At 38.1% G+C, this 14,073-nt stretch overlaps 2 protein-coding genes across 2 annotated transcripts in view; both read right to left on the bottom strand.

The window, feature by feature from the left end:
* Positions 1-3,137, bottom strand: part of st6galnac3 (ST6 (alpha-N-acetyl-neuraminyl-2,3-beta-galactosyl-1,3)-N-acetylgalactosaminide alpha-2,6-sialyltransferase 3) — a 56,697-nt gene extending 53,560 nt beyond the window's left edge. Inside the window, exon 1 of the mRNA XM_087810918.1 lies at positions 3,026-3,137. Within this exon, the coding sequence (XP_087667044.1) occupies positions 3,026-3,043 (18 nt within the window). The 5' untranslated portion in view covers positions 3,044-3,137. The remainder of the gene's footprint in view (positions 1-3,025) is intronic.
* A 4,357-nt stretch (positions 3,138-7,494) lies between these two features.
* On the bottom strand, positions 7,495-13,820 carry rabggtb (Rab geranylgeranyltransferase subunit beta). Its single transcript, XM_087810847.1, has 9 exons — positions 13,743-13,820; positions 13,358-13,465; positions 12,172-12,369; positions 11,991-12,096; positions 11,300-11,352; positions 11,115-11,225; positions 9,113-9,238; positions 8,893-9,042; positions 7,495-7,969 (listed from the first exon to the last, which is right to left on the bottom strand). Exons 1-9 carry the CDS (start codon positions 13,743-13,745, stop codon positions 7,829-7,831), a joined length of 996 nt encoding a protein of 331 aa, XP_087666973.1. The 5' UTR covers positions 13,746-13,820; the 3' UTR covers positions 7,495-7,828.
* Between the last annotated feature and the right edge of the window lie 253 nt (positions 13,821-14,073).

Raw genomic sequence — 14,073 nt, 5'->3', positions numbered from 1 at the left:
AGCTGAATATTATGTATCATGAGCTGAATATATCGTATCGTGAGCTGAATATATCGTATCGTGAGCTGAATATATCGTATCTTGAGCTGAATATATGGTAACGTGAGCTGAATATATCGTATCGTATCTTGAGCTGAATATTACGTATCATGAGCTGAATATTATGTATCATGAGCTGAATATATCGTATCGTGAGCTGAATATATCGTTTAATGAGATAAATATATCGAATCGTATTGTGAGCTAAATATATCATATCGTGTCGTGAGCTGAATATATCGTATCATGAGCTGAATATATCAAATCGTATTGTGATCTTAATATATCGTATCATACAATATCGTATCGTATTGCGAGCTGAATTTATCTAATCGTATCGTATCGTGCGCTGATCATAACTTATCGCATCGTGAGCTAGATAAATAGAATCGTATCATAGCGAGAGCTGAATATATCGTATCGTGAGATTATGTGTATCGCTACAGCCATAGTAATAACATTTCTTTTTTTTATTATTTATAGATTTTTTTGAGTATGGTAAATAAGTCCTTCTTTCTCTAAAGTTCATCTAAAAAAAAGTAGGTCAATCTGGTGGGTGGTCTAAAGATAGTGGAGAGTCAAAATGAAGGATCAGAGAGTAAGAATTGTACCTTTACCTTATATAGTAAGTAAGTAAGTAAGTAATATTTATTTATATAGCGCTTTTCGAGACCAGGGTCACAAAGCGCTTTAACAATCAAAACAATACTCAAAACAGTACATACTTCAAAGATCAAGATAATACTGAGAACAACACAGGAGTTCGAGAAATTCAAGGAAAAGCCTGAACAAATAGAAACGTCTTAAGGTGTTTCTTAAAGGAGTCAGTATATCCATCAAGTGCAAAGAGAGAGGAAGATTGTTCCAAAGCTTAGGAGCAACAGCCTGAAAAGATTTCTCTCCTCTGGTCCTGAGAGATATTTAAAAAAAAAAAAAGTAAAGTTTTGGACGAACTTTCATTCTTCTCAAAGATGATTTTTGGCGAGTCAGGTTTGCGATTTTGTTCAAATGGGTCATGGATGAATAAACAAAATGGCGTCCGGTCGTTATCAGCGGCACCATGTGTTTTCCTGAGGAAAAAGTTTTCCACTGCAGTTTTCCGTTCTTCTGGCAACGAAACCTGTCATCAAAACTTCAGCTCCTGGTCCCTGAATCTACTGAATATGTTTGGAAACCACAGCCTCAGTGATGGAGAACAGCCACGAAAATTTGCTGCTTCCAGCAGAAAAACTTCTCGCTTGAACTCGCTCGGGTCGACCACGGGTGGACAAAAGAGCAGACCCTGCATGTCGGCTCGTAAGTCCCGGTTATGGACCCAGAACCAGGACGTCTGTGGAGCAGGAAACTAGACGAGACGTTAAGAAACTCACGAGAAGTTTAGTGTTTTTTTCTCTCCATCAAACTGAGCTCAAGAGACACTTCTTCAGCGGATGAACGATGAGGTCATAACGGGTGGAGACGTCACCAGAGAAACATCTAAATCAAACAAAAGACCACGAATCAAGATGCGGAGACTGAACCTTTAGGATCATAAAAAAATCTAAGGAAAAAAAACTGAGATGAGACCATGACGGACTCAAAGAGAAACGGACTTCGGACAAACAAAGAACTTTAGGGATCAAGACAGTGAGACATGATGAAGGTACTTTTGGAATTTCAAAGACACAAAGAGTTAGCACCTAGTTAATTTTACCACAATACAGCTACTAGCTAAGCTAGCAAGAGTAGTGCAGTTTAAATCTCCTACATTTAACAGTGGAAAAAAACAACTAGAAAGAACCATTTATTTTTTTTATCAAATTATGTGCTTGCATCAGACCTTGGCTCCTGCAAGGTTTTGAGTGATTAAACGTCTGTAATGTCAATTCTTCGTAATGGCCATACATTCCAGTGTCACAGGGCGAAACTAGACTACAGGACGGACATAAATGATGATTTTTATTGTTTAAAAAAATGAAAGTTTCAATTTTTTAAACATATGTTTTAGAATTTTAATAATTCATTTATAATAATTTGGATTATTTCAACCAGCAACACTTAAGTAAGTCAAGTTGGATCTTAGTGTTGGGATCTCTTGTATGTATTATGTTATATATTTTTAGTTTATTTTTACATGGCCACCTAATAAACGTGTCACTCATTTTACCTCTGCTTCTTATTATTTTTAATATAGTTTGTTCAACTCAAACTTAATTAATTTAGGTTAGGTAGAACTGTATTGATCCCTCAGGAGGTCACCTTCGGGAAACTGTTTAGTTGCTGTTTAATTGTTAAATTTAATTGAGTCAATTTTAGTTAGTTAGTTTAATACCAAAGAATATTCCAATTTTGTTTTTACAACACTGTAAATAAACGTCTTCTGGTTCTAATGTATGTAACATCAATGTGAAAGAAACAAAAACCATTAAAAACGAGCCAGAAACATCCAAAAAAAAGTTATTTTCGGGACAAAACCGTCTCACAAAACTGATCCATAAACACTAACTAGTTCAACACAACTTTCATTGATTCCATGACAGAAACACTGGACGCTTGTTCTGACCAAACACAAAGAACATTTGTCTGCAAACAAACACCAGAAAAAAACTTTCTCTGAAAACAGAACAACTTGTGAGTGTAGAGCTTGTCATGTTGACATCTGGTTTGCAAGTGAGGGGACTTTTTTTTCCCCAAACGAGGCCTCCCTCGAACACAACTGTTGACTCGTGTTTTCAGGTGTATTTTTTTACGCGTGTTTCGAGGCCCTTGAACGCATCATGTCAGACAGCAGTGAAGTGAACACAGGGGCCTTGTTTACTCTTTTTTTTTTTTTTTTTTTAAACCCAAATTGATGAGTCGACGCGTCACTGGTTCCGGAGCATCGCCGACATCACGTGTCACGCCCGCAGACGCGTGTGCGCTCGTGTAACGGTCGAAGATGCACGAGAGGAGCCGAAGAAGAAGAAGAAGCAGAAGCAGAAGAAGAAGCAGAAGAAGAAGACTTTACCTTCCACATCCAGGCCATCCTCGCTGCTGCGCACACAATGGCTGACCGCTGGTTCTCGCTCCTTCCGCCGCTTCTTCCCTGGACATTTATCCAGCCTCGTCCCCGATGGTTCGCGCGGAGGTTCCGAGGCGGATCCGACTGGACCGTTATTCGTGCTCGCTCGGCTCGCTTCTTCTCGCAGGGAGAAGCTGCTGCTGCTGCTGCCGCTGCGTCCCGGGGGTTGACGCCGCGACGCGATTGGTCGGCGCACAGGCCGAGGCTCCGCCCACCGCGTCACGTGACCGTCGCCGCTTCCTGACGCCGAGTCCGTTAATCTGATGGTGTTTTTAAGAGAATTATAATCCCGAGCCAGAAACACATGGAACCGCTTTAATAGTACGTTTAAAATAATAGCAATAATTAATCTTTCACAATTACATATATATATATTTTTTTATCTTTTAGTTCAATAATTACCTTTTTTTTTGCAATTTAATGCCGTTTCATTAATTCTAAATGTTGTTTTTTTTCTTCATTATTATTATTATTTTTTCAAATTGTTTACACTACGATTTTATGTTTGTAGGTTTTCTAATGAAGTCTCATGTTTTCGCATCAAATTTAAATAATAAAAATAATGTATTAATAATAATAATAATAATAATAATAATAAAATAAATGTATAAAAAAAATTTTTTTTATGAAGAATTGCTGTATTTTCTGTGGCTATTGGAAAAAACAATCAACAGGATCAATAAAGTTTTACCTTACCTTACCTTAAATAAAAAGTTTTTTTGTTGCTGCGTTTAAACAAGATGAAGCACACAAATGGTTCCAATTAGGATCAGACGAATGTAATTGTTATATATTTTTATTGAATTTTGTTTTGTTTTGTTTAATAAATACAAATGACTTACTTACTTACTTTTAAAGTTGCTTAAATTATATATATATGGCTCCTGCCAGCAAACAATACTAGAAAAGCCTTTGTCTGGCTATTAGAAAGACACTGTTTTTTTAAGGGACATCACAGACAGCTTTTTATGAAAGTTCAACTAATGTGTTGATTTAAGTGTGTCTTAAATAGATGCTGGACTCTATTGTATTATTAGAAAATTATCTTAAGCCCCGCCCACTGAAAATACTTGGGTTTTCTAAAGATTAAATCTTGTTTATCATAACCACGCCCACTCCGAGTGATTGGTCAAGCATGGAGGTTTGTAGCGCCAAGGTAAGGTAAGGTAAGGTAAAACTTTAAAAAAAAAAAATCCAATAGCCAATACATACAGCATATTTTTATAAAAAAAATAAAAAAATAAATCAAAATAAAATAAGAACAAGAGAAATAAAGAGAAAGAACACAATTACACAATCTAAGTCTAAAGATAAAGAACATAGATCAAAGAAAAACAACAAAGAAAAAGGATACAAAGACTAACATAGAACAGAACATCCAGATACTTTCACTCCACTTGAACTCCGAACTCCGCGAATTGTACAATTGAATAGCCCGAGGGATGAATGAATCCTTGAGTCTATTTTTTTTACTCATTGTATAAACAAAGCGGGGGCGTGATTACAGCTGGCTGGAGGAGTGAAGCCATTATTACGTCATAATGGTACCCCGGTCGCGTAACCTTTCGTCTGCCGGGATTTCAGCCTGGGGGGTAGAACTTTATAAAGTAATAACCTCCAAACTTCTTGGTGAGTCCTGAGGGAGATATTCTGACAACAATATGATTTTAAGTATATTGCCTATGATATATTATAAAATAAATAGGTTTTTATTAGAAAAAACTGTTGAAAGGAAGAGTTTTTTTAATGTAAATCTTCATATAGACAGAGATAATGAAAAAAAAAAGTACTCTCTCTTAAACTGCGACTTGAAATGAGCGTTTATAATCTGCGGAGTTGATCCTCCGGGTGCGTCACAGCTGCACGAGGATTATTTCTGCTGCGTTTGGATCTAATAAAACTCAAACGAATCCAGGTACGATCAGACGAGGAGAGCAAAATATAGGCCAAGTTTTATAATCTGTTCATTCTGCCGGATATTTTCGAGGAAAAAGAGCTAAGCCAAAAGGCTGATTTCTGCTCTCACCTGGTGTCATGGGAGGAGGTCCCGGGTCTGGTCCCGCGAATGCTCGGCGTGACCTTGAGTACAGAAGAAGATGAGCTCAGTGTTTTTCTCTAAACAAGTCACTGGTATTTGTTATTCACTCGTTCGCGCCACAGAGGGAGAGGAAAAATAAAAGCAGGGATGAGGACCGACAGAGCTGAGCTGAGAGCGACTGCAGCTTTCAATCCCAGCAAGAGTCTGGCAGAATCAATAGCTCTCCCGGGGGTTATCATCAGATCGGCCTCTTTCTCTGCGCTCTCCTCTTTCAAGCCCTGGAATAATGGAAAGAAAAAAAAGAACTAATCCTCCGACTGTGGGAGCGACACGGCGAGGATTTAAATCCACGAACAATGTGACCTCTGTGGAGGAGAAAGGTCGCGACGGGTTCTAACGTTACCTCTGGGTCACGACGGAGTCAAGTGTGAAACCAGAAACACAAAGTTATCTCGAGACGTCGATGACAAGATGCTTTTTTTTTTTTTAACATGTTGTCATCAGGTCGAGGGGGCAGCAGGAGGAATAAAGAACTTTGATCTGCTTCTGATGAGGTGTCCTGGGTCTGTCCCGAGGCTTCCACCTCATCAGGCTTCTCTTGGAGGAGCAGAGGTTCTTGTCCGGGTCTCTCCTGGATGACTGAGCTTCTATCTCCATCGTGAAAGTCCAGACAGTGGCAGAGAAAACGAGTGGAAAGCGTCTCAATCTTACCCTCACTCGTGAACATGACTCCAAGACACGCTGAATCTCCTAATAAAGATCTCAGCTCCGACCTGGACCAGACGTTCCATCCAACCTTTCCTAAATTCGTCACCCAGAAGGAGTCAAAGATTGTCTAGACTCGAGACTTGAACGCAGCAATGTGACACCGGGTCAGGTGTCCATCACAGGTCCCAGGAGACCTGGAGGAACCTGCCGGAGCTGCCCTGAAATTCCAGAAGCAGACGGACGAGTTCCTGGAGCAGGTGAAGCGACGACACCTCAGCCTGGAGCTGCTGAGAACAAAAGCGGGTTCAGTTAGTGGAGCATCAGTGAGCTCAGGTAGAGAAGCACGTGATGCGTTCATGGTCAGTTCATGAGTGTTGGAAAATAACTGCTTCTTATCAAACATCATGTAAATTAAATAAGTTGATAAGGTTTTTATTTAATGATTAAACTTTCCCTTCATTATAGAGTCTTTTTTGGCATTTACGGATGATCACCTAGAATCCGAAAATCTCTTCGTTTACAGATTTTTATGGCAAATGATATGATTATAATTTAGTCACAAACTCAGATAAACAACTTTCTTTGATTACATTTAAAAGACCAAACTACCAAAGTGTGAAAAATACTTCGTAAAGAACGCAACATTACGGTCACCATGGCTGGAAAAACGTCCCCAAATTTTTAAAAAAAACGCAACACGTTACTGCCACCTGGCGGTTGATTTACACTTTGCGACTCTCAAAAACTTGAGCAATTTTGTTTTTATTAATTTAACCCTCGCATTATCTCAGGGTCATTTAAAAATATGCTCTTGGTTTAAAACTGAAATGTATTTTAGAAGATGCTTCTAAAAAAAGTATTTAAAATCTAATCAAGTTCAACATGTCCATCAAAATAAAAGGACATTATTTTAATATAATACAATTAAAGATTAAAGTGAATATGAAGGTGGTGGGAGTGATTTTTCTTTGTTCGTCTTTAAAAATATATTCATACGCGCAACAATTTTATTTTTTAATATAAATCACTATATTCTGTCCTGCACTTTCATGTTAAACCCTTCATCACCTACATGATCTGGCTATTAGAAAGACACTGTTTCTTTAAGAGACATCACAGACAGCTTTTTATGAAAGTTCAACTTAAATAGATGCTGAACTCTATTGTATCATCAGTGCGTTTGTGTTTTTCACTGAAATATTTACATTAGAAAATGATCTGAAGCCCCGCCCACTGAAAAAACTTGTTTTCCGGAGATTAAATCTTGTTTATCATAGGCAAGCATGGAGGTTTGTTACAGCGCCCCACCTCCAAGGTACTCGTTGTATAAACAAAGCAGGGGTGTGATTACAGCTGGCTGGAGGACGAGTGAAGCCATTATTAGTGTGTCATAATGGACTCCGCTCTCGTAACCTTTCGTCTGCCGGGATTTCAGCCTGGGGAAGAACTTCATAAAGAATAACCTTCAAACATGTTGGTGAGTCCTGAGAATAAAACAACACAATATTGTGAAATAAATACACATTATGTGTCAAATTATTAGGTCAGATCAGTAACGTAGTGAAGTTAAATAAATCATTTATAATACTAGGGATTTATACCTGAGGAAGGAACAAAAAACGCAACATCTGTTCGACTTCTAGGTGAAGAATTCCAAAAGAGGCGACGCTGTGATGGAGACATTTATTCAAGCAGACCTACAATAAATAGTTGAGAGCAAAAGTCACGACGAGACAAACCTGCTCGAGAGATTCTTGGAAACCCTCGTAGGTCCTCGGGTGCGACTCTACGTGTTTTAAAAACTGCTGACGCGGCGCTTTGTAGCAGCAGAGATGGAAGTTCAACCCTCTGTCGTCCTGTAACGTTCACCACGTGATGCATAAATAGAAGGAGGAATGTTTTAACAAGTGTCTCCTCGGGAGAAGATGGCATGATGACTATCACGGAGTGAAAGACTCGTGAGGGAAGCGTCCGTGGTCAGTGTCCGTGTGTGTGAGTGACGGTTAGCTCAAGAGCTCCGGCTGCAGACCCGCTCTCTGCAGGACCTCCTCGGGCATACACAGGACCGGGTTGACCGCTTTGATGCGCTCGTCCCCGAGGAGAGAGAGACCTGCCACCCCGAACAATGTGTGGAAGGGATCCACCTGGAATCAAACCATGGAGTCAATAACTCGGTTTTTGATATTCCTCCACTGAAAACAGCGCCACGCCTGGCGGGATGACGCACTGCAGGTTTATTTATTTATGACAAGAAGACAAAACTTTTGTTGCGTAATAAAAAGAAAAAAAGGCATTCGAAACAAGTCAAGGCTGATAAATTCCCCCAGAACTACTAAATAGAGTTTGAGTCATGAAATACATTATTATAACTTTCTAATATTTCTATTTGTAGAACAGTGTTGGATGGAGGAGGTTGATTCGCTGTGGCGACCCCTGAGGGGAGGAGCCGAAAGATCAATAGAGATCATTGAACCATCAACGTTATTAAACGGTAGCAGTAAAGAAGAATATTAAAAAAAACACAAGCGTGAAATACACCTTTTTCTGCTTGAAAAAAAGTTTTTCGTATGAATGCTTATTTTGTAAAATAAGTTTTAAAGGAGTCGTATATCATATGTCTGCTAAAAAAGGACCCCCACCCATGTTAGGGTGGTTCATCTCTTTTTTTGGCTAGTAGGTAAATACAAAGTTGTTACCTATACAAGGTCTGGTTTGAAAGATTTTACATTTTAAGGGACTCAAATTGTGGGTTATTTGCTTATGTGTGGTTGTTTTTGGAAAACAATACATTTTACATTTAGTCACTGTGATAGTCGCATTTTTTCTGTTTTCTGACACTGACCCCCCCCATCAAGAAGTTGTGGCCCTTACAGTAAAAAGTTTGGGGACCCCTGGTTTAGAGAGATATTTCTTATATTTTTAAACAATAATTAATTGTAATTTTTGAACATTTCAACCTGACTAATTCACCTCTGAAGTCAAAAAAACATCCAAAAATATACATTTTATATCATGTAAAGTGTCAACTATCCTGATTCCTGGAGTTGAGATGTGATTGACGGCTCACCATGTCTCCGGGGCGGTCGGCGAAGCCCCCGGTCTCCTCGTCCTGACAGGCCAGGATGAAGTTACACAGTTTGGTTTTGTCGATCCAGTGAATCTTCCCGATGATCTTCAGCGACGCCAACACCCACCAGGAGTAGCAAACATCGGGAAGCTGCGAGAGACGAAGCAAAATTTGTTTGTTTTTTTTCCTTGTAATTGAGAGGCGTCATATTTGGACGAACCTTCTCTGGTCGTCCGTTCAGGCCTCCCGAGGGCAGCTGTCGCTCACACAGCCACCAGCCCAGCAGGTCAGCGTTGAGGTGGTGCAGCTGCCCGGTCAGAGACAGGAAGCCAGTGCAGCAGTAAATCTGAGGAAGAAATGTGGGGGGAAACTTAAATATGACCATGTTTCTGACAGTTTTCCACATGTGAGCCATTCAAGGATCCTGTATTAACAACCGTTAGCAACCATTACAATTTTGAATCGCAATTAATCACATGACTTCCCAGATTAATTGAGATTGATAACGAATAATCGCATTGTACAAGACAATTTTCAAAAACGAATTAAAAAGTGTGTGAAGATAGGGGGTGTAAGAAAATATCGATATACACTACCGTTCAAAAGTTTGGGGTCACTTAGAAATTTCCTTATTGTTTTTTTAAACAGTGCTTTAAACTAATTTAAGTTTAAACTAATCTATACATTGCTAATGTGGTAAATGACTATTCTAGCTGCAAATGTCTGTTTTTTGGTGCAATATCTACATAGGTGTATAGAGGCCCATTTCCAGCAACTATCACTCCAGTGTTCTAATGGTACAATGTGTTTGCTCATTGGGTCAGAAGGCTAATGGATGATTAGAAAACCCTTGTGCAATTATGTTAGCACAGCTGAAAACGGTTTAGCTGGTTAGAGAAGCTATAAAACTGACCTTCCTTTGAGCTAGTTCAGTATCTGGAGCATCACATTTGTGGGGACGATTAAACGCTCAAAATGGCCAGAAAAACTCGACAGTCTATTTTTGTTCTTAGAAATGAAGGCTATTCCATGTGAGAAATTGCCAAGAAACTGAAGATTGAATGCCCAAGGTCTGCAATGCTGTAATTGCTGCAAATGGAGGATTCTTTGACGAAAGCAAAGTTTGAAGGAAAAAAAATATTATTTCAAATAAAAATCATTATTTCTAACCTTGTCTATGTCTTGACTATATTTTCTATTAATTTTACAACTCATGGTGGTAAATAAGTGTGACTTTTCATGGAAAACACAACATTTTCTGGGTGACCCCAAACTTTTTAGTGTATAATAAGGATATACAACAATATTTACCCGATATTGTATCGATATTCAATAGCACTATATCGATATTTGAAAAGTAAAAAACATTAACTTTTCAATTTGAAGTAATTTAATGGTTCACATTTAAATAGTGTGTGTAAAAAGACAATCATGTTTGAGGTTTTATTTTACACTCAACACTCAAATATTCCAGTGTTTATTTGTTTGTGTGCTGCAATTAAACCTTCATCCACTAGTTGGTGACATTCGTCATTTGCTCCGTGACAAAAGAACAAAAAAAACGACGAAATAGAAGCAATGAGTGAAAAAGAAAGGATACACCAGAGTCCAGCAGCTTTTAAAGCTGATGTTTGAACTCATTTTGTCTTTAAATAAAGTTTAAATTTATAGAATTAAACACTAACAGATACTGGATATAACATGTTTCTCCGGGTTGTTAATGCACTTCAATGTTAAAGTTTACATTTTTGTTAATATTTTGAGAAGCACTTTCCTACAAACACTTTCACATTTGATTAGAGAAAGTATTTGTTCATTTCTTTGTTGTAAAAGCCAGAATATATCATATTATTTCTTCCAAATCACAGCCCTAGTAAGATGGTAGTATTATTTCAATGTTCTTCTCCCGTAACATTTTGTTCTGCAAACACAACGTTGGCTCTTGTCAGTAACACATATTTTATTTAAACTAATAAATAATGTAAAAACAAGAGATAAAGATTATTTTCTCTGAACTCTCTTGTCGCCACACCTGTAATTATCATTATCATTATCAATTATTAAACATTACAAAGCATAAAATAATTATTAATTTTCCCCTTAAATGGGTCAAGATCTTGCATGGAAGGATAGTTTAATGTCAGCATTAATATTTCAACAAAGTTTATTATTAACATTTACTTGCTCAGCCTATTAAGATGTATTCTATCTTTCAAACCCACCTGACCCGCATGAGACTCTGATCCTGGTCTGCAGCCGAAGCCTCCGTCAAAGTTCATACAGGACAAAACAAACTCCACGGCTTTGTCGACGTTGATCGAGTCCATCTTTCCCTTTTGTTGATCGAATGAAAACGGCCGTCAGTGAACAACGTTCAACATCATTTTTTGTAAATGATTATACGAACCAGCAAAGCAAGAGTAGCGACGGCGCAGAAGGAAAACCTGGTGTCGATTTCTCCTGTAGATACACAATAATATCAACATTTTTTCTTCCTTAACAGTGAGAAAAACAAACTGGACTCTTTACCCAATTGTAGACGTTAAATAGGGGTGTGAGAAAAATAGTGATACACAGATAGGTAGAACTTTATGGTAGGTAGAACTTTATTGATAGATAAAGATATTTGATAGATACATAGATATACAGCGATTTATTTCCATGATACAGTTTTGTACTGAACTGTACTGATTCTCTGATTTTCCAAATTTAAATCTTTTAATCATAGCCATTTTATGGTCCAAATTCGGATAAAGTGCCTATAAAATAAATTAATTGGATTTTTTAAATTTACAATTAACATACAAATATTCAGAGCATTTGTTCATTTTTGTGTTGCAATTAAACTACCCGCAATTTACATCGTGCGCAGCTAAAGGAACAATAGAAACCGGGGAAATCCCGGCGATGACTGAGGATGAGAGGATACAGTGGACTCCATCATCACACCCCTTACTTTTAAACAAAGTGATATTAATTATGTTTTGTTCTCTATTTGAGGGACAATAGTATTTTAAAAGGCTGAGGTTTTTTCAAGTATCTATTAACAATTCCTGTTGATATTTCATCATAGAGATAGACTCAATCCAACTCCTCACCCCACTTGTCTCCTGCGAACGAACCGTCCTCCTGCTGAAGCCCCATCACGTACTTCACCACTTTATCCACATCGATCGCATCCACAGCGTCGTACAAGCACAAGATCTGGGGTGAATTAAAGAAAAATAGAGAGGCTGTCGCAAAAATGGTGGAGGTCGACGGTTGCTGGTTGATTATTACCTGCACAGCACTGAGGGTGTAGAGCAAATGCGGGTCGTGTCCGATGCTGGCGCTGATTCCTCCACAATCGTGTTGACAGGATTTGATGAAGTCTATGATCTCCTGCTGGTTCATCCTGGGCAGCTGACCCATCAGGTCCATGACCGTCAGACCCCAGTAGATCCCGCTCATGCGCAGGTACTCGGAGAGCGTGTACTCCTGGAGGAGAGAAGACCAGCAGCAATGAAGGGAGATTGACTCAGAACCAACAAGAGCAGGTGGAAAAGTTTCTTCTTTGCTGCTTATAAAGCAGTTCAAACATACACAGTGTTTCACGTTTGATCCCGTACTAGCGTCCGGACCTTTGTATTCTCAGTTCAACTGCGTTTGTGTCGTTTTCGTCACCACTTTACGTTACTGATGACGTAGGAAAACATGTCTTGGTTCACAAAGAATATCGAAATTGTTGGATTGATCAAGTTCACGCGACACAAATCTCTGAATATATTTTTACACTCGACAAACATTTAAGGGAAGTAAAATATTAATTGGAATCCCTATATAATATACATTTATCGGCGAGTCAAGTTTATCGATTTGCACATTGTTTTTTTCGGACCCTTGGACTTACTTGGAATATAATCAATAAAAATATATCATAACTGTACTTTATGTGTGTATTACTGTACATTTTCTATATTTATGGCGTGTTTGTTGAATCTGGGCTTCGACTTTGCTTTTTTATGATAATTTTGAGAGACACATTTTATTAATTGAATGCTAATTTATTAAGATTTAAAATGATTAACATCATTATTACATCATTTATTTGTTAAGCAAGCCTTCCAATGATGCAAACCTTTTTTTAAAAAAGGTAAATATTAGACAAGTGACATTTTAAATGTCGGTTTTAACAAGTATTAAGTTCATTTTCACTGGTATTGAATTATCTGTATCTATTTGAATATTTATCACAGAAAAAAATATACTTATATCACTGCCATCTTCTTGACAGGACCTGTCAGATGATACTTTCATCAATTAATCTTTAAAATGTTACACAAATACCTGAGAGAGATGTTAAAGATAGTTTCTTCTATGCTTCTCATAGATCATTTGAAACCTACCATGCATCATGACAGTTGCAGCGAGAACACATTAAACAAACAGCAGATATATTTAGTAGTTTCTTTTGTTATTTACTTACATAATCGTCCTTCTTGGATCCATAAGCAGCGATATAATCCGCGTGTTTGTCCAGCAAAAGTGAATTTGGAGCGTCTGGCTTAATAATGACGTCTTTCAGTTGAGTCCCCTGTTGAGATACATTCAACAATCACAGAGTTAAGCAACACATTTTTAAGAGAAACATGGACCAGAAAACAATAATACAATGTAAATAAAACAATAATAATAAACAGTAAACCAAGTCGAGATGCGCTAGCTTGACATGCTAAAGCTAACAACAAGCTCCAAATCTTCATTTGTGACAAACTGACCCCCAAAATGAGAATCTAATTATATTTATTTTACGTATACAAACTTAGCGGGATTGTTGACAAGTCGTAAAGCAGCATTATTTCACAGTTTACCATCTTGAAAACAGTCGCATGATCACTTGGCAGCTTCTGCTATGGTTCTTCTTCTGTAGTCTGTGGACGTTGACTGTGGCGTCGCAACATCGCCCCCCTCAGGCTGACGCCTGCAATTACAGCGGGCGACAATTCCTCCTTTAAATCATTAAAACAATTTTTAAAGGGAATTAAGCAACAACTGGACCATATGCACTGTAGGGAATTGAACATTAAAGAGCATCAAAGCTCTATGAAACATCAAAGGAGCAGAGGATGAATAAAAGAGACATTCATTCCAGAAATGGATAAAAACAAAAACAACAGTCAAGTCCAAGACTGGAGCACAGCC

The sequence above is a fragment of the Callionymus lyra genome, chromosome 16 (genome assembly GCF_982586985.1).
Source record: "Callionymus lyra chromosome 16, fCalLyr1.hap1.1, whole genome shotgun sequence".
NCBI classification, from domain to species: Eukaryota; Metazoa; Chordata; class Actinopteri; order Syngnathiformes; family Callionymidae; genus Callionymus; species Callionymus lyra.
Note: the sequence above shows the minus strand (reverse complement) of the source record. Positions and strands in the feature narration are given on the sequence as shown.

Excerpts from the sequence above, each read along its gene's own strand:
- rabggtb (XM_087810847.1), bottom strand. Across the intron at positions 9,239-11,114 it reads CAGAGTCTCATGCGGGTCAG|ATTTACTGCTGCACTGGCTT; the intron begins GTGGGTTTGAAA and ends TTTCTTCCTCAG. Across the intron at positions 9,043-9,112 it reads TGAACGGACGACCAGAGAAG|CTTCCCGATGTTTGCTACTC; the intron begins GTTCGTCCAAAT and ends CGTCTCTCGCAG.